The sequence below is a fragment of the Strix uralensis genome, chromosome 6, assembly GCF_047716275.1.
Source record: "Strix uralensis isolate ZFMK-TIS-50842 chromosome 6, bStrUra1, whole genome shotgun sequence".
In the NCBI taxonomy this organism is placed as follows: domain Eukaryota; kingdom Metazoa; phylum Chordata; class Aves; order Strigiformes; family Strigidae; genus Strix; species Strix uralensis.
In genome coordinates, this window is record NC_133977.1 from 37408242 (window position 1) to 37427576 (window position 19335).

The following is a 19335-nucleotide window of genomic DNA, read 5'->3' on the forward strand; positions in this document are numbered from 1 at the left end:
GAGCTTAGATACCAGAGGCATTCCCAGGAATCCCCTGTATTACCACATGTGATATTCACATGAAAAAATATTTTTATATGCTTGAAAGTTGGCATGTCAGATTCCCACTAACACCAACAGGAATGATTATGACTCAATCTCATTTTCAGTAGCCACCAGGAATCACTTTACTGCAGATGTCAAGAAGGCCAAGACATACCACATGTTGAATACGGCTCCACTGGTAGCTTTGGGCTTCTCCCAAACTCAACAGAAAGATGCGTTTATTGCACTGGGTTTGGCTTACATTCTTCTCTCACCACATTTTACACAGCTATGTTCTTATTCAGGACACAGCTACCCTTCAAGTTGCAGTAAGTCATCGGAGTCATCACTGTACAAACTGCAAGTTGGCTTTTATACCTGAGAGTAGGAACATACGACAGAACGCAGACATACACAGTGGGCATGGAGAAGAGGTACACAGGCAACTAGTTCAAAGAAGGAGAAAGGGAAAGAAATAGAAGAGTTCTGTAAAGGCCAACATCTGTTGCCACACAAATTACTGCATTTATGTCAATGAAACCTGAAATTATCACTCTAAAGGCTTAAAGCATACAACTCATCTTCAGAATAAAAGAACCACTCAGAATAAGGAAGTGGTATACTCGGTCACAAGCAACTTTATTATCATCAAATATACAACGGAATAAGGATTTCAGCTTCCTGTAGTGGCTTAGAGCAACAACATGGGCAAAATCTTGGCACAGAGAAGAACTGAAAAGTGCAAAGAATTCAAGTGAACATAAAGAGAGCAGCTGCATTGTCTATTTAGAACAACACAGGCCACCAGGAGCCAAGAGTCTATTTAAGGGCGTTTATACACAATGCAAGGAAAGTTATCAGAAGATGGAACAAAGATATGCATGGAAAGCAACTGGTAAATGTTTGGCTCAGATACTCAGAACCACATGGATTTAAGAGAAATCCTAAGAAGAGAGATGGGGGAAAGAAGAATGCTTCTTTTTGTTCTTTTACAGCATACAGCAGTGTTGAAAAATTTGTTTCTGCGATATATCAAACTTCTTTTTCTACCTCTTGGTTTTTCCATCCTGATCTTAGTTGCATCCTGATTATTCTGAGGAATAATTTATGTTTCAGATGTGAACTGTCTGTGCACACACCACAGCAAAAAGAGGTAGAAGTACTTGACTCTCCTTTATGAGCCATTAATTTCTGTATTTTAAAGATTCTCCCTTCCTGAAAAAACCTTCCCATTTTCATTTCAAGGCATAAGTATAGAAGAAAAATAAATTCTCAAAGCACTAGAGAACTCCAGGGTCTCCGACTTTTAGAACAATTTTGCATAGTCTTGCTGGCAGAACAGCCAGTCTCTTAATGTTTAAATCATTTGAATATATTTTTAAACAAAAAAAAAGATTTTTTTAAAATTCCATCCACATCAGCTTGGGACTGTACCCATCACCTAATATCCTAATACTATCAATTCTTTGGTCATTCCTAGAAGTTTCCATTACACAATGTAAATGAGATCTAAACATCAAAGAGTTAGAAACAATAAACAGAATTTTGCTGTAGTAATCCCTCCAGACCTTCAAAATGGAAGCATAAATGCAAAACCTACCAGGGTTCAGGTTGATGTTTTTACAGGAATATTATTAAAATTGCCTTTTCATCATCTGATTTCTGAGCAGTAGCAATTCTGCATTAGCGTTCTGACAACCTCAAGTTCACCTCAGTGCAGTTTCAGGTGGAAAAAGAGGCCTCAAACTTCCAGGGAAACATAGGCCAAAAGCAGGAACACAATTCCCATGGCTTAAATACCAGTCCCAAGCCTGTTAGATCACACTATGTGATCACATTTTAACTAAATAATCAAACTGATAGCAGCTACCTACCCTGAGAATAGGAGCAAAGCAAAAGGGGTTTGGGTTAGTTTGGGTGTTTTTGTACAGCACCTCCTTGCAAGCTTTAATCCTGTGAACAGCTACACACATGCTTAACTTTACATGCAGAGTAGCCGATCTATTTCAGTGCTGTAACTCTAAGGTTAAGCAGGTGTACAACTGGTTGCAAAATCAGGGTCTTAAATGGAAAATTAATCAGTGTAAGAAGTGTATTTATGCACAACACCTGGCTGCTGCTGCTGAGTTTATATGCGTAGGGATTTATCTGGCCCAGTCAAGCAGTGGTGTAGCAGTTAACACTCTACAACAGTTGTAACTAACCCTACATAGCAAAGAAGTGGAGAAGTTAACCATTAATAATTATTACAGAAAAGGAGGTTCTTTGCTTAAGAAAAAAGGTGACACCAAGTACCTACAAAGCATACATTTATACTTCGCTCCAGCAAGAAAAACTTGTCAATAAGTGTGTGCTACGTGCAACTAACAGCAAAAATGCAGATGAAAAAAAGCTGAAGCGGGAATAACGTCCTTAGGAAACTCTCTAAAAACACCAAGGTACAAAGAGACCAGATTGAAAAAGCCAAAAAGTACAACATATAATACTTCTGAGCTGAAGGATATAATGTTCCTGTCCACAATTTCAGTGAAAGAGGAAACTACACGAGAGATGCCGAAACCATCCTGAAGTTCTGATCTTTTTCATTTTTCCATCAGAGCATCAGAGCTCTGCACTGAACTTCCAAGCCATCCTTAATGATTAGCACACCACCGTGCTGGGGGGGGGGGGGGGGGGGGGCAGGGACGCACCATATGGCTCACTTTAACCACGTAAATTGTACGCTGTGACATGAATGGAACTGCTCCATGTACGCAGTCAATCACCAGTTTCAAGGATTTGGCGGAATGGGGATTACACCGCGCTGCAGCCACCCCAGGAACAAGCGGGCCTTCAGATGGGGCAGCACAAAATCAGGCTCAAGCTTCTGTTCCGCACGTCTGAAATCCACTGGGTCACGACAAGTTCTGGAGCACTTTAACCTGGATGACTCAAAATTTTATTAGATTATTTTTAACGCAACAGCAATCTAGTAATGTACTTTTTCATACTGCTTCCCTGCACAGCACAGCAAATTTTAAGTTTTAAAGGAAACCTGTAAATCCACAGCAGCAGAGACCTGATGACGTTTCTATTCTTGCAACTGGCCAATCTCATCTAATGCCAGTGGCATTAATCCCAGTGTTCACTAGCAAAAGGAACTAAGTCTTGGTAAATTCAACTCAGGGTTTTGGTCGTTTTAATCCTCAAAGGGAATATTGTACTTAGCTTGTATGATTTGTTTCCTCTTTTAATGAGAAAAGGAAAAACATTTGTGGTATTCAAGGAAAAAAAAAAAAAAAAGAAAAAGTACTTTTGGTTCATCACCAATGACCAGCATCAAAATTCACCGAAAAAAAATTTCTCAGCATTCTGATTACTGCCAGGTTATTCCCCAACCACATTTAAAAATCTCGCCTGCCCTTTCCAGTATTTCAATGCAATTTTTATTGACCTACTAACCTGTAACTCGGGGAAGCCTGGAGCTAAGAATGCAATAATGGCTAGCAAATACAAGTCTCCAAACAGAGTGTAATAACCTTAAGTAAACTACTGCCAAGCAAAAGTCCTGCAGATCAAACAGTTCCCACGAAGCCTTATGCTATTAACTAGCAAAGAGTCCCATGATATCTCCATAACCATGCTCAATAACAGAGCACTGCGCTTCTGTTTACTTACATAGCTTATCTGCAATCCAGTAATGTATACAGTCAATCCCTCAGATGTAAATCACTTGTCTATTTAATGTTACTTCACTTGTTAAAAACTTTGCTAGCTTTCCACTGATAAACAAGGGTTCATCTGAAATATCAGTTTTTAAGGGATGTACAGTGGCCATTTGTAAACCATTTCAATTAGGGAGTCAGTTTGATATCGTTACACGGAAAAAAAAGAACTGCAAACGTATAGTTAGCAACAACACAGTATTTATGTGGCTCTGCTTTTTCCCTACAGGAAACTGCAAGGCCCACTCACACTTATTCTACCTTTTTTCAGTGATTTCCTGGGTAAAGCCACCTCAGAAGATGGACAGTGGATCTAACACCCTACTAAAGCCAACAGAATCAACAACTAAAAGTCTCATGGGACAGCAGTGGGTCCCTTCGCACTCTGCATTTATTTTACACCCAATTCCTTTGCATACTTTGATTTGAACTCATTTCGGAAAGATCTCTTTTCTGCCTGAGGCACTTCTTCCATCAGTACAATCTCCTTCCAGTGATTCGGGCAATGTGGGGGAGGCAATCTTTAAGCAAACAGGAAGAGAAATGAAAAAGCAATAAAGCTCGCTAGGATGCTCCTGCCAGAGTCACAGCACAAGGCGAAAATCTGCTGTCCCCGAAGCAACAGGGCTCAAACGCCGCCACCGCCGGTTTCCCTCCCTGAGGCTCAACGAAGAGAAAAGCAGCACCCGCCCCGCGCCCTGCACTCTGCCCCCGGCTGAAGCGGGGCAGGGCCGGGGGCTGGAACGGGCACGGTTGCGGGGCGGGGGCCGCTCTCCGCGGCCTTCCGCGGGGTCGCGCGGCTCCTCGGCCGGCGGCCGCAGGCAACCCAGGCTCCGCTCGGCGCTGCGGCGGGCGCGGCCGCCCCGGGCTGCGTGGCCGGCGGGGCGGGGAGGAGGCCGGGCCGGCGGCGGGGACCGGCGGCAGGTGCCTCCCCCCCGCCCCGCTCCACGGGCCGCGCCCGGCTTCACGCAGCCCCGCGCCCCCCGGGCGGGGGAGCGGTGGGCGCCGCCGGGGCCGGCGAGGGGGAGCCGGGGAAGGGGAGGAGACCGGGCCGGCGGCGGGGCGGGCAGGAGGCGGCCGAGGCGCGGCGGGCAGGTGAGGGAGGGGAGGCGCGGCCGGCTCCTTACCTGCTGGGCGGTGGGGCATGCTGCGGCGGGCGGGGGCAGCGCGTTCCGGCGGGCCGGGGAGACCCTCCCCTCCGCCGCCGCTGCTGCCCCCCGCCTCGGCAGAGCGGCTGCCGCCCCCCGGGCCAGCCGCCCCGCGCCGCCGCTCGCCTCTTCCGCTTTGTTCCGCCGCGGCGGCTTCTCCTCCCGCTCCCGCCGCAGCCGCGGGACGCGTAACATGTGCCTGGGGAAGGAGGGCGGGCGGGGGGGGGGCGCCCGGGGTGGCACTTTCGGCGGGGCGGGGAGCGCGGCGGCCGGGCCCCTCCGCCCCCGGCCCCGCGGAGGAGCGGGGCTGTCAGATCCAGCCCATCTGCCGCGATCGCAATCGGTCGCAAGTGAATGGCTCCGGCAAATCTGCGCCGGCAGCAGGGGCTCGCCGCGGCGGGGAGGAGGAGGAGGAGGGGGGGGGGTGGAGAGCCGGGCGGGGGCGGCCATTGTCTGCGGCGGCGGGGCCGGGGCCGCCGGGCTCCCCCGGGCTGGAGCTGCCCCGGGGACGGGGTGTCCGGCCGGGCGCGGCGGCATCGGGGTGGCCGCCCCTCAGGCCGCCCCTGGCCTGCGCAGCGCGGGGAGAGCCCTGACTCTGCCTGCCCCGGGGTGAAACGCCGAGCTGGAGCCCGTCCCGCTCCCCCCCGGCCGGCCTCGGCAAGCGGGGGGCGCCGGCCCCGGGCCCGGCCGGCTCGGGGAAGCGCCCGGGGCCCGGCGTGAAGAGGCTTCAGGTGAAGGGAGGTTGGCAGGCTGCACGGCACGCTTCTAAACCCTCGTGGAGAACCGATTCTGAATAATCACTGAAAGCTTTGTCATCTGGTAGTCAAAAAACGGCAAGTAAAAAATTTTGCCCGGTTACAATAGATCACACCGGTGCATGATCCGGTTATCTGTAGGGACAATACATGGAAGAGAACTCAAGTGTAGGGCAAGCAAGAGCTCAGGCAGGATTTTCTGGTTTAATTAGAGAAAGTGTGAGAGAGGTCTTGGAAAGAAAGTGAGAAAACCTGAGATGCTACAAAGGAGAGATGGCTGGGTATGCTGGATGACCCAGCGGAGTCCAAGAGACCAGGAATCACAGGGTGCAAAGTGATTCATTATGCTGAGACAAGAATTAAAGGGCAGAGCTGTATCTGAGGATCAGAGACAACAAGAAGTACTGGAGAAATAAAGCTTCAAAAATGAAGGTGGCAGGGGTTTTTCTGGATTTTTAATTTGAAGGTTTCCGAGCAGAGGAACGATACACTCTCAAGAATGAATAAATAATTGGAATTAAATATACTACCAGAAATAATGCTCAGATTTTACTTAACAGATTGGCTGTAGCTGAAGACAGTGCATTTCACAGAAGGAACCTCTCCCTGTGGCAGTACGGAGAACAGTCTTTGCAGCCAAATATATGACTGCGGTGTCTTAAATAAACTGGTTGCCAGGTCTGTTAATGCAGATTTTCTTCCAGGTTGGGAATTCCTTTTTCCAGTGTAGAAGGGGAACCTCCAAGAGTACTTCAATCTGTCAAACTTAAAATGTCCTTTTCGGGATAGCAGCTCACACAGGCACCTTGGTCTGTCCTGATGAGACACAATGGTTCAATTTCCTGAGGGCCAATCTAGAGTCCTGGGCTACTCACGGTCCTTGGGTTTAATTCAGGGTAACTGGGTGAAGTGTGAAGCCTATACTACTCTGCGAATCACAGTAGATGATCTAGTGATGTTCTTAAATACTACAAAACTCTGAAAGAAAGCTGCAAAGAAGCATGAGAAGGGAACTAAGCGGAATGGCAGCTAAAAGGTCAGAGTCTCCAAATCCAGTAGAATTTGGGGTCTCCAAATTTATTCCCCATTTGAACATCGTTTCATCGTTTAAACCATGATCCTGTAGCAGTCACATAGCACTGAAGTAATGTCTACTGACGTGTTTAATTGCTTTGTTGTGCGGGGAAACACCTTGAGCAACTCTCCTAAGAGCTAATTTTAATTACTGAGTTTAAAATATGTTAATTTTCTGTTTAAATAGAAATAATAATATGCCAATAAAATGTAATGACATTATAATGTCTTTTGCTTGCAGAGACAACCTAAATCGCCAATCCAGATTCCTTCATAATTAGTGATTGAAACTGCAAAGGCTAAATGGTTTTTGAGACTTGGGTAAACATATGAGTGGCTGCACTGGATCTGCCCAAAAGGTCTGTGTAGTTCAGTATCATTTCTCTTCGGTAGCAAAACCCAGTTATCCAGCGAAAGATACAACACTTCCAGTCTCCAGCCGCCTGGCAGCTTGGGGACAGCCTGAGCCAATCTTGCCCTCTCTGTTTTTAGCACATCTCACTGGATTTCTTCCATGACTTTGTCCAGTCTCCAACTGAACCCATGCACACTTTTAAAATCTGTGATTCCCTGTTGCAGATGCTCTGAACCTTGCTTACATGAAGTATCTCTTGCTTTCATTTGTTTCTTTCAATGGGCCACCTGTTAGTTTCATCCCGTGCCCTGTTTCTTGCACTGAAAGAAGCAGTGGACAATCTGCTCCTCTCCTTGCCACTCATGTTTTTAGCTCTGTTATTCCCCTGCTTAAGTTACTGCTTTTTCAGACTCAAGTCCAAGTTGTTCCATAAATGAAAACCATCTCGTGCTTCTGATTACCCTTTTCCGCCCTCCTCTGAACTTTTCTGTTGCACCTTTTCTGAAGTGGGGGACCAGAACTGCAACTAGTATTCAAGATGCAGTAAAATCCCCAGCATAATTACGATGTCTTCCTAGGTGTGGTAGTGTAAATCTTAAAATACAGTTCTAGTCTAGTCAACAAATCTATCGGTCTGTAAATTATTGCATAGAAAGCTTTTATTTAAAGACCACATCTATCTTTCCACAATTCTCTTTCCCAAATTCCTAGTGAAATCATTGAATGATATCACTGGATATGCTAGATTAACCAGGACTACAGGAATGAAAAAAAATTATTACCAGTTTAATTATTTTCAGGCCTGAGCTTACATCCACTGGAATCAAGAGCAATGGAATTGGTCTCCTACTCTGTAACTAGAAGGGATTTAGGATTAAAAAGAACCAGTACTTATCTACAATTTAAAGCTATAATTACAACTTGAAACTATTTTTTGTGGACATCGAGCTGTACTGTTCCTGACAGCTGAGATACTGTTCTATGTCTCTTTAAGATTAATAGTATCTCAGTTTCATACACAGCAATAAGTACATGTTCCAAATCATTATTTCTTGTCCCTAGGCTTGTGCAGTTTTATCTAGCATAGACATTTACAAGATAATACATTAGTCTTCAAACAAAATTCATGACTTTGCTTACCATTGCTTTGAAGTGATACTAAAAATGCAATGCTCATACTCCAAAACACTAAAATGAAGAAGATGATCAATACATTAATGGTAGCCATAGTTTTAAATATAGAAACCTAACAGTTGGCACTAACAAATGCAGTAATTGACCAGTATAGGAATTCTGTCATTTTCTTATAGACATCAAGCTACTGTTGAAGGGACAGATGCTTCTTAAACTGACTTCTGATTCTCGACTGGCATAATGTGCATGTGGAGGTGATTTACCTCTACTCACTGTTGCATTCTGCAGCTCCTCCAAATGGGAGATACTTGGGAAAGAACAGGTACATTGACAGGTCGGAAGTGACCAATTTGCACAGTAATCAATAACACCAAAATAACTGTGTAATTTTCAAGAGGGTCTGTGCTTCATGGAGAAACTTCATACTTAAAAATCGTGGGGGAAAAAACCTCCAGAAATGTCGTTATTAACTCACTTCCTGTCCTTTTAAAAACAGTGATTTATTTACTTACATAGGACTGAAGCTGTGCATAGGTGATGTAATGCTAGATTTTCAGATATTTTACCAAAAGGTTACTAGCACTTAACACTAGCACTGCTCCAAAACTCTGTTAAACATGAGTAGGGTAGAAATCACATGTACTGACGTCATTTATAGAAACAGTTGCTCTTTCAGCCTGACACAGGACACTGTTCAGTGAGACCTGAGGCAGCGCTGCCCTTTTGGGGATTTCAATTCAAATATCAGGACAATTGCCTGCACATCTGGGAAAACTGCCAGGCCAGGCTATTACACAAAAATCTGTGCAATAGTAGCTGATGGGGACACTCACTGAGCACCCTGTGCTGGCAGAAAAAAATCACAGATCAGTCGCTCAAGGAGAGGTTCCAGAACAAACTGGTCCCCAATAACCATGCTGGTATTTCCCAGTACAGACTGATAAGCAGGACTACAGGAAGACTCGCAGTCTGGCTGCTGCCTTGTGCTGACATCTGTTACCATCAGCTCCTGGTGCTGATGGTTACGTTCAGCCTAAAAAAGGATTCTATAAAAGTTTTCTCTTGATGTCAGTGGAAATCTAGAATTTAGATCCTTCATGGGAATTCTGAGTATCTTTTGAATTGGCTGAAGAAAGGGTCAAGTGCTGCCATTTGCACATTTCCACATTGCAGAACAGAAGTGAAAAGAAATCCTGACGCTACTGTCACTGGGAGAGGGACAGCATTTGGCCATTTTTTCAAGCATTTATAACAGTGTTATTAGAGAAAAGGAGAAGAAGGATTGCGAGTGAGCACTTAGACAACTTTTGATCTGTGTTTCTGGACTGATCTCTACCAGGGCTCTGCAGGAAGATAAGTACTTCCTTTGCATTTGATCTCTCTTCCCCAACCGGGAAGAGTGAAAGATCATAAAAATACAGGAAGCCTTACAGGAACCATGCCATACGTACTTGTTGCTCTCGAAAGGGCTTAAGAGGCTTTTGACTTGCCTGGTAGAGGACTAAGAATCTGCTGAATGAAAAACAATATTGGATTTATTATGGCATTATCAGGAACTGAACCGGGAAGAATTTGAGAGGTAGCATCAGACTAGCATCAAACCTCCTCAAGTACTGGGCAGTACAAGCTTGTGCTGATTCTGGCAGCGCGTGGAAGCAGACAGGCTTATCCCTCTGCCATCTGTAAAGGTGCTACATAAATTACAGCACTCTAAATATCCTGCAAAAGCTGGTATCTCCTTACTGCTAAGCATTTGCTAGAGATTAATCTAGGTTTTCTATTTTTTGCTTATTTACACTTATTACACTTTCTAGACTCTGCTTAGGTAATCAAGGGGTAATAGAAGTAAGAGGTCTGTATTTTGCAAGCTTTTACTCATTTTTTAAATTCTCAGGGGAATATCTGCATAAGCAAGAGTTTGCAGATTCTGAGCTATGCTGATTTAAATAGGAAAAAAATATGCTCAGGTCTTTAATATCTGATGAATGCTGCCTTATATTTGAAACCTTGTCCCTAGTGGAACCCATTACAATAATGTTTATACAGGTTTATGCTATAAATGCATTATATTTTCCCTACAGCAGAGTATGTTGGAATTTACTCCTGATTAAAAAAAAAAAAAGTGTGAATGGGCCATATCCCACAATATGGGTTGCTATAGACATATTTATGCCCTTTTATTAACAAATAAAGAAATGGAAAATGTAATTTTTAAAGATAAATAGAACAGGCAGAATTGCTAGGAAGCGCACCCTGGATCTCCTGCAACATGTGTAAACAGGAAGCCAGCCAAATCCTACAGAACTAAACAAAACTTCAAGAAAGCTGTGAAGTACCTCCCCAAGCTCTTCCAGCCTGATTACAGTCAGCATTAGAGCTAAACAGATCAGGTGAGCCTCCTGGATAAGGCTAGCTACAGATCTAAGCTCCACTTCTGCAAATACACTCCAGTCCATCTGGATCTTTAGCTGTCAGGTGCACACAAAGCCTGGAGAGAGGTGCTGGCTGTCACAGTAGAGAGCAGGAAGATAACAGTGATAGATCAGCTCATGCTTAACATGAAATAGCAGGAAGAGGTGATGTCACAGCAATATTTTGGCTGTACAGGTGTCGTGCTTTCAAGTCAAGCAGTATTTGTCCTGTCATAGGCCCAGCCAGATGACATAAATACCTACATCCATCGTTTTCTCTATATTAAAACCCATTGCACCAGCACAGCAACACCAATATACTTTAAAATAAACTGCCTCAAGAGAACAGCATAGAGCTCCTCTCTCCCTCTGCCCTTGCCATCCCCCAACAGAGGAGATTTTATACTGTGGAGTGGCATGGGACAAGGACAGGAGTTGGAAAGGACACTTCCAAAGACAGGTCTTCTCTTCCTATGAACTGTAGACACAAGAAAATGCTCTCCTGTCATGGAGTATGGTAAGATTGTCACCAAGTTTGCTTTAAGCCATAAAACCTATGAAAGATTCAAGCAGTGATATGGGGGAACTTCATCCCCCGGTTTGGAGTGAACAGGCTGACAACGCACAGTGCTGTGACATGAGAAATACAACCTTATTATTGATACACTGAACTGGAACACAGAAAAACTCCAGTTTAGACAGATCTTTTGTACAAGCTCCATTACTTAGTATATTCACAACTGTTTTTCTCTGTAAAAAGGGAATTATGTTATTTCTTGTTTCATCCTGGGGCTGAGGAGATGAAAACCATTTCTCACTTTGTGTGGAACAATGAGGCCCTGTTCTCACTTGGGGTCTTAAAGTCTTGCTTTAATGTAATTTAGAAAAAATAAAAATGGTTGAGCATTACAGAATGAAATAGAAATGCTAAACTTGATTATTTAACTTCTCTTTCATGAGTGAAACTGATTTACAGGGAAAGGTGCTAACCTGACTTGCATGACTTCATATACATTTTCTCACTGGCCTCTTCTACATCTGCCATCAGCACCGCCCTGTTTGTACACTTTTTTAGTGAAACAGATCAGTGACGTACCATTCCTTTAAAAATAACAAATTCATAATTCTCCATTTCTCCTTTAAACCCACCACCCCATCTAAAACCTCATCTCACAGCCTGTGTCTGTGCACTACTCATTTCTATAATACATTTCGACATCCTGTTTTTATAAGAGCCCAAATTCTCATTTGTTGCCTTGATGTAAATCCATGGGTTTTCCTCTGCCAAATAGGAAACAGAGGCTCCATGTAAAGATACGGTTGTTCAGTGTTAGAGAAGACTTCGGGGCAATGTCACTGTTACTCATAGGAATTATTCTTTGCTCTGTGAATAATTCCAGTAAAATAATTGGAATTATCTGAGGAGTGAAATATGATTCAACATGAATAAGCGTGGCTGTGCTTAGACATTAGTGGGAGACTAAATTCAACACCAAATAATTAAAAGAGACTACAGACAGTTTCCATTTGGAAATGTTTGATTTTTTGAAAAGGACTGGATAATCTCTGAGCACTGACAACAGAACTGCATATTTATTTCTTGTAGATTGTTATGTTGATCTGTTATTTGCTTTTGTATCTGGAAACTGGGGTACCGTTTCAGGTGAGGAGGTGATCTGACATTTCCCCACACGGCCGGTCCTTTCTGTGTTTCCTCCACGCAGCGATGCGGCAGTTGTGCAGTGCCTCTGCGGTGTGCCCAGCGCCTGCTACCTCAACCAAAGTCTGCACTTCAGGAGACACAGTCAAAAAACCTGCCACTTACACTTAGCTTCAGATAAAATCAGCTCAAAGCATTTTTTTTTTCCTAACCCTAAATAGCCACTACAGTAATATGTATATCTGCATACACAAAAGAGTTCTTATAAAAAAATCGAAAACAAACGGAGAACCATGCCAAGATTATACATTTCATTTCCCAGCATACAAATGAGGATCTAATTTACTCTGAGCTGTTCATGCATTTAGCTTTTAACAAACATCCATATGTCAAATAGACCTTCCACATACTTCCCTGCTGGAGTTTTTTTCCTTTCAACTTGGTAGGGAACATTTGTGATCCTTATTCTACCAAATATATCTAAAGAATATATTTTGCTCAAGGCCTTCTATTTTTTCATTTAGGAGAAACAAATCAATTCATGGCTCTGGCACTCTCACTATTATGACAAGCATACATCTGTGCAAAAATACCCCAATCCCTAATTAATTACAGAATGTTATTAACATTTTTAAATTTAACATTGGTTAATTAATTTTATAAACATGACCATATGAAGTTACTTTTTAAAGAACACTTTTCCCTCTTTTGCCTGCAGTTTTAAAATCTGAGTAGTTTAGCATAGATACAGAGATATTTGCTTGTGTCAAAATTATTTTCTATTCAGATGGTTCCAAATCCTTTATGTAATGACTTCAATAACTGAGGCTTGACACTTCACTCCTGACTCATGCAGCACCGATGGGCAGTGTTAATGGGAGTTCTCTCTGATTAAAGGAAATAGGCTGAGTCATATTCTTTAAAATTAATACTTGTTATGAATGTATAATGCAAAATCAATCCAGGTCCTATTTCTTATATACCATAGCACATCAAGTTGAGCTTAATTTTAAGTCAGTTTGGTAAATACTCCACAAAAATATGCCCTATCAGAGTTAAAATGACTCACTGTTGAAGGAGATTTACTTATTGATCAGGTAAAGAGTTGCACATAAAATGACTATCAACTTTAATCAGTTGAGGACAATTATTTTGTATGATTAATTAGTGGAACTGATAAAAATTGAACAGGTGTAAACTTCTGTAAGGTAGTGATCAATCTTGATTTGAACACTGAGGTAAATTATACTCACTTAAATATGCACTGCTATTGCTTCAACTGCAACAAGCGTTCGAGCAGCTATCCAGTCTTTTCTCTTGGTTACAAGTTTAGTATTTATAGTGGACTTATGTAGTCCATAAGGTTCATTTGTAAGCTTTAACCTATTCTCTCTTATTTTTCTGTGATCCTATTGAAAATATGATTTATAAGGCAAACAGTAAAACACTTGCTTTTCTATATACTCATTATTCACATTACTCTCACCCAGTTCAGTCATGAAAAAGTATCTTAACTGTGGTGTGAGATAGTCATTGTACTGGGGAGTCAAAGGAAGTGAGCGGTTTTCATTCACAGATAATACAATGGCAGTGCTTTTTGTGGCCTGTAACTACATCTGCACTGCTCACTGAACCATCCAAATTTACACTCAAATAAAGAAAAGCGCATTTGGACAAAAATCAGATATATTTTTAATTGGTATCCTAATGCACATATTCAAATATTAATTCTTGGTAGAAATGCATATCTGAAGCAGTATTGTGAACTCTGTTATACAACTTGGTAGCCTTATATGGTTTTTATCTAAATTTTTGTGTGAATTTTTTCACACACAAAGCCACAAACCAGAAGCTTCAGCTTTAGAGAGACATATATGATGTTACAATGTTAGTGGGAAACATCTAAGTACCTGTGGTGACTGAGCGACTCCTAATTGCCAGACTCAGTTCTGCTTTGCCCTGGCCAGCCTCACCTCCAAACAGTAAGGAAACTGAAAGGAATACATCAGTGTTTTCATGGATTTTACAATTTTATCATAGATATCCACTGCTATATCCTGCAGTGTTGTAGAGATGTAGCAAAAAAACAAAAAAAACCCCACCACCCCCAAGAAACCCCAGCAAAGCAAAACACAGAAAGAGATGAGAGGCAGGTGTTAGTGACTAACAGCACAAAACACCTTTTTCCTGGCTTTATCCATTGCCAAGATGGTGTAACAAGACACATGGATCAAGAAGCAAAGGAGAAGGAAGCTTCATACTCTTACAAACCAAACCAAACCAAATCAAACCAAACCAAACCACACCAAACCAAACCAAACCAAACCAAACCACACCAAACCAAACCAGAACAAACCAAAGCACACCAACACAATATCTGCCTGCTGCTCATATGCTACAACAATAATTCTGGAAGATTCCAAATTTCAAGTACATTCCAAATACAGTCTATAACTCATGTTAGCATTATAGACCAGAGACAACTTTTGTTATCAGAAACTTACAGAAAGGGTTAAAAGGGGGTTTCAGGCCCAAGACCTGGCTGCTTTGACCTTAACTCCCCTCAGTCAAAGCCCCTGAGAAGAAAAAGATACTTGTGCAGAGCATGACCCTATTTAGCTGGTGTAGCATTTGAGTTTTTTCATAGACTTCATTACTGTGATATCATACATAGGGTTTTTAATTTGTTTGCCGTGCAACTTATTCCCCTAAGATTAGTCCTTTTCTAGTCAAGCAGTTTAAAGCTAATCGCAGTTGTTATTTTAATCTGTGCTTACCATTAAGAATTCTTGCAGAGCTATTTTGCTTGTTAGCAATTATGGTCTCCCAATGGAAGTTCATGATTACAGCAAAAGCAACCTGTTTAATACTTGGCACCTCTTTAGTATACAGGCGTTAAACCCAGGAGCATAGAAGCATGCTAATGCTGGTGATGAAAGTATAGTAAATCTATTTAACAAACTCTGTTTTTAAAATACAGCGTTGGAGAAATGCCACACAGTCCTCATTCACATTTGTGGTCCTCCCCCTCTGTGTTTTTCATTACTGTTGTAATAAGGTAATAAGGTTGATCTTTCATTCAGTTGTTGTGAGATGGTCATGTCTGAAATGCAGCATATCCTCCCGCTTTCACCAAGTCATACTAAAGGTTTGGTGCTGGTTCCAGTAGCACTAATAATAAAATGCCCTTGAAAAGTCTTAAGAACAGGGTCTGATCCTTGCATATTTAGGCAAGCATCCTATACTGAAATATTGTTTCTTTCTCCTGTTAATTGCTGTCACTGATCTATGTGTCAAGACTTAAAAATTATGATCTACTGTCAAGGTCAATTAGCAAAGATGGCAGGAGCAAATTTCTGCTTCCCATGTTGATTGTCCATGTGATTCCGCCATAAGAATTATACATAGTAATACACATTAGCTGAACTGGATAGAGCATTAAATGGCTATGTGAGAAACAACACTGCATGGGGATCCTCCACCCCTGACCCAGTTCTGTCCTATTTAAAGTTATTTCCAGACAGGATAGGGCAGAGAAGTCTAAAATAATCCAGTGTTCTGGTTCTAGCTGATACGCTGAGATCACTATTGTGCATAATCTCCAGTGATAAATGTTGGTGATTTACATCAACAGGGGTCAAATTTGTCTCACGTTGAATAAATTTATTTTGTTCAAACTTGAGAAATGGGGAGCCACTGACAAGTCAAATATGCTATCATTTTCATCATTCTTCATGTGAAAATAATTATTGTAAAATGTTCATATAAGAAAAACTATGTTAAAAAATTCTGCATCTCCACCTACTAGTGAGGTACCTTCACTTGTTGTAAAGGTTTTAAAGAACAAAACATCTGAGACTGGGCTAGAGGTCTATTTTAGTAGAAAGCTATAAAACATGACCTAACCATAGTCAGTTCTCCTGGGACAGCAATTACAGCAATAAATGTTCCACAGCAGATGCTAATGCTGTGTATAAACAGTTGTCCTCTAAAATGAAAAGAAATTTTTGCCCCCACATGTCTTTTAGGTTCCCATTGTACGTGTGGAAATGTAAAGGAAATGTAAAATTGATATGCGCACCATGACATCGGCTTTAGTCTCCTCTGTCTTAGCCCAGGCACTATAAATCTGTCCTGGCTGTAAGTAACGCTGAAAGAGCTAAATGGTCAGAATTTGTGTCTGTCTTTTTTATTAGCTCGCCTAGAGTAAAGTAGGGGTTATCGGTCAATGTCAGGTTCAGGGCCCAGTGACCCACTGGGTTAAAATCATGGTAGTCACAAATCAAGAGCATAATGAAGTCTGAGAAGAGGGCTATGCTGATTTATTAGGACATCTGTCTGGCTACAGACAGCCTAGTACTGCCCCTGTGTAGTGTGAGCTATTAGCATAATCCTCATCATGAAACATCTTAAGAGATTTAAAAGAGAGAAATAAAGTGTCAAAGAAGACTGGCAAAACCAGAAGGGTTTAGCTTGTAGGGCTCATTCTAAGTCTTAACTTTTTATGCCAATACCCCATAAAAATAATATTAAAAATAAATTAATATTAAAAATAAATTAATGTCTTCAGTTTTCCAAAACCACTGAATTTTCAGAACACATCTGAATGGCTGTTCATAATAAAGTCACTATCCCTGCTACTTTTCAAAGACTTTTTCATCTTTTAATTTTTTATTATTCATTTATATTTAACCACAGTAGTGTCATCCACATATAATGTTATCACCTTCATGCTTACAAAAATAATCTCCTGAATTCTGTAATCTTAAATGTAAACTTCAATTTTTTTGCCAATTATTTTGACTACTTTTAAAAGAAAGCAGGAATTAAACACAAACTTTCTGAGTTTTGCCTATAAATAAGACTACGTCCATATCATAAATGCTGTATGCTGTAATAGTACTTTACATCCTATAGGTCAAGAAGTTTGTGAGATGAATACCAACTAGTACTGCCATGTGCAAAGCTACATTTTTTGGTACATGAGAGGCATTCAACTGAAAAATCATACAGATTGTTATTTCCTCCTTGATCAGAACTAAGGTGAAATAGGTTTCAATCTATGAAGATTAAATTATTCCCTGTAGATTACTTTATATTTGACTATGTATTAATAAAGATTGTCACTGCTCATATGCCTTCAGACAAAAAAAGTTAAATACTGCATTTAAAAAAATATATAGCTGTGAATTTTGAATGAGTTTCATCTTTGGTATTATTCCATTTCCTCTGTATTAAATGTTATCCCAGATAGGAATTTAGCTGGTAACTATAAAAATATGAAATAGCGAGTAGTTAATAAATAGATACTGAATACTTCAAATATACAAAGTACCAGCAAATACTGCAAAGTGCTGTCATGCAGCTCTTTTAAAACCAGCTGTGATAATAACAATTCTATACAAATGAAAAGTCTGGAAGAATTAATTTAAAGATGATCAAGAGATAATTAACTCATTAAGGGTGTGAGACTTCCGAGTCTTCTGAAGAATCGGTAATTTCTTGATGATCTTTACCATTTTGTATCAGAACAGCCCTGAAACAACAGCTAGAGAACAGTACTGCTGAAATAGAATAAAGAATCTATAATATTTTTGCCATCATATCATGGTTATGAATGATGTTTGATAAATTTTGGAAAGATACAAACAATGCAGAACCTCTCATCCTACCTAATGAAGGCATCAACAGTAACAGCAGCAAAACCACTGAAGTATGATATGTAATAAAATTGCTGTTGTAAAGAGGAAACTATGTCTGGAATGAGGTGAGCACCTTTTTGCGAGAGCTGACAACCTCCACGCATGTGCAGATGACATTTACTAGACCAGACGAATCCATGGAAGTTTGCAAGGTCCTGCAGCCATCTTACCAGAGGGATGCAGAGTTTGGGGAGATCTTCAGAAGTGCTCGTGCAGATACTACATTTGCTGCACAGCAGAGTAGAAATGCCCACTACCTGCACAGTAGCATGTGGAAATCACTGCTTTGCTTAAACCAGGGTTAAGTCTGGGAAGCCTGCACTGAGCAACATGAACAGGGAAATAGAAAGAAATAGAAAATCTGGACTATCAACAGCACTGCAAAATTTTACAAATGTGTTTATTTTCATTTCAAAACTCTCAATTTCTCATGCTGCTATGCTGTTTGTTTGGCTATAGTTTGTGTGCCATTCAGTGAAAACACTTCCATGCAAGAATGTAAGATCATTTCTTAAATTCAGTCCCATTAAAAGAATCTGAAGTAGAGTTAGCATTCAGTGCTTAGAAAACTGAACATGAGGAAACCTGTGCATGTGTGTAACTGCCCTGATTAGCAATGGCAAGATTCAACTCGCGTGTGATGCCCTACTTATTTCACTTAGGTAGGATTTGCTAGTCCTCAAAGAATTAAAAAGTGGAGAAACTGAATACACAATCATTTATTTGAACTCAAGAATGAAAACTATGGAGTGCGGTATTTTTTCCAAAATAGCAACATAAACAAGTATGTGTGTGCATAGTACTTGCCTCCATAAATTCCAGCGTTGTTCTTCCAGCTGAGTCACTAAATGCTCTATGTATTTGTTTGAGTCCATATATTCCTAAATGAAAAATGATTAGAAGGTTAGTTTCTCAGTGTTCAAAGCATATGTAAAATTATGAGTAAAAGGCAGTCAGAGTCAGTTTGTGGAGTCCACTTTCATTTTGCACCCAAGGTTATCCCATGTATGCAGAAATCACAATGATGTAACAATCTAGATCAAAGCCAAATTTGGAAACATACCAAGTGAACAAGGCAGTAGCCCAGTACACTTTTCAGAGATTATTTGAAGGGAAGACAAAAGGCGGTGACGTTATGCAAGCAGCACAAATAAATTAGAGTACATAAAAATACATATCCATATTCTGAGCACAGAATTATCTTCTCTGGATCCAGACTGAAAAATAACTTCCCAACAGTGCAGTCACTGTTTTGGTGCACATTTTGTTTACTTTAGGTATAAATCAAAGTGAACTGAATATTCGACTCAAATATTTATTTCATGGATGGTATGAAAAATATTATAGCAGGCACCCTATTTGAAAATG

At 41.3% G+C, this 19335-nt stretch overlaps 1 protein-coding gene across 1 annotated transcript in view; it reads right to left on the reverse strand.

Moving 5' to 3' along the window:
• Positions 1-19335, reverse strand: part of NCKAP5 (NCK associated protein 5) — a 379508-nt gene that overhangs the window by 250690 nt on the left and 109483 nt on the right. The window contains exon 2 of the mRNA XM_074873715.1: positions 18771-18848. Coding sequence (XP_074729816.1) covers positions 18771-18848 — 78 coding nt within the window. The remainder of the gene's footprint in view (positions 1-18770; positions 18849-19335) is intronic.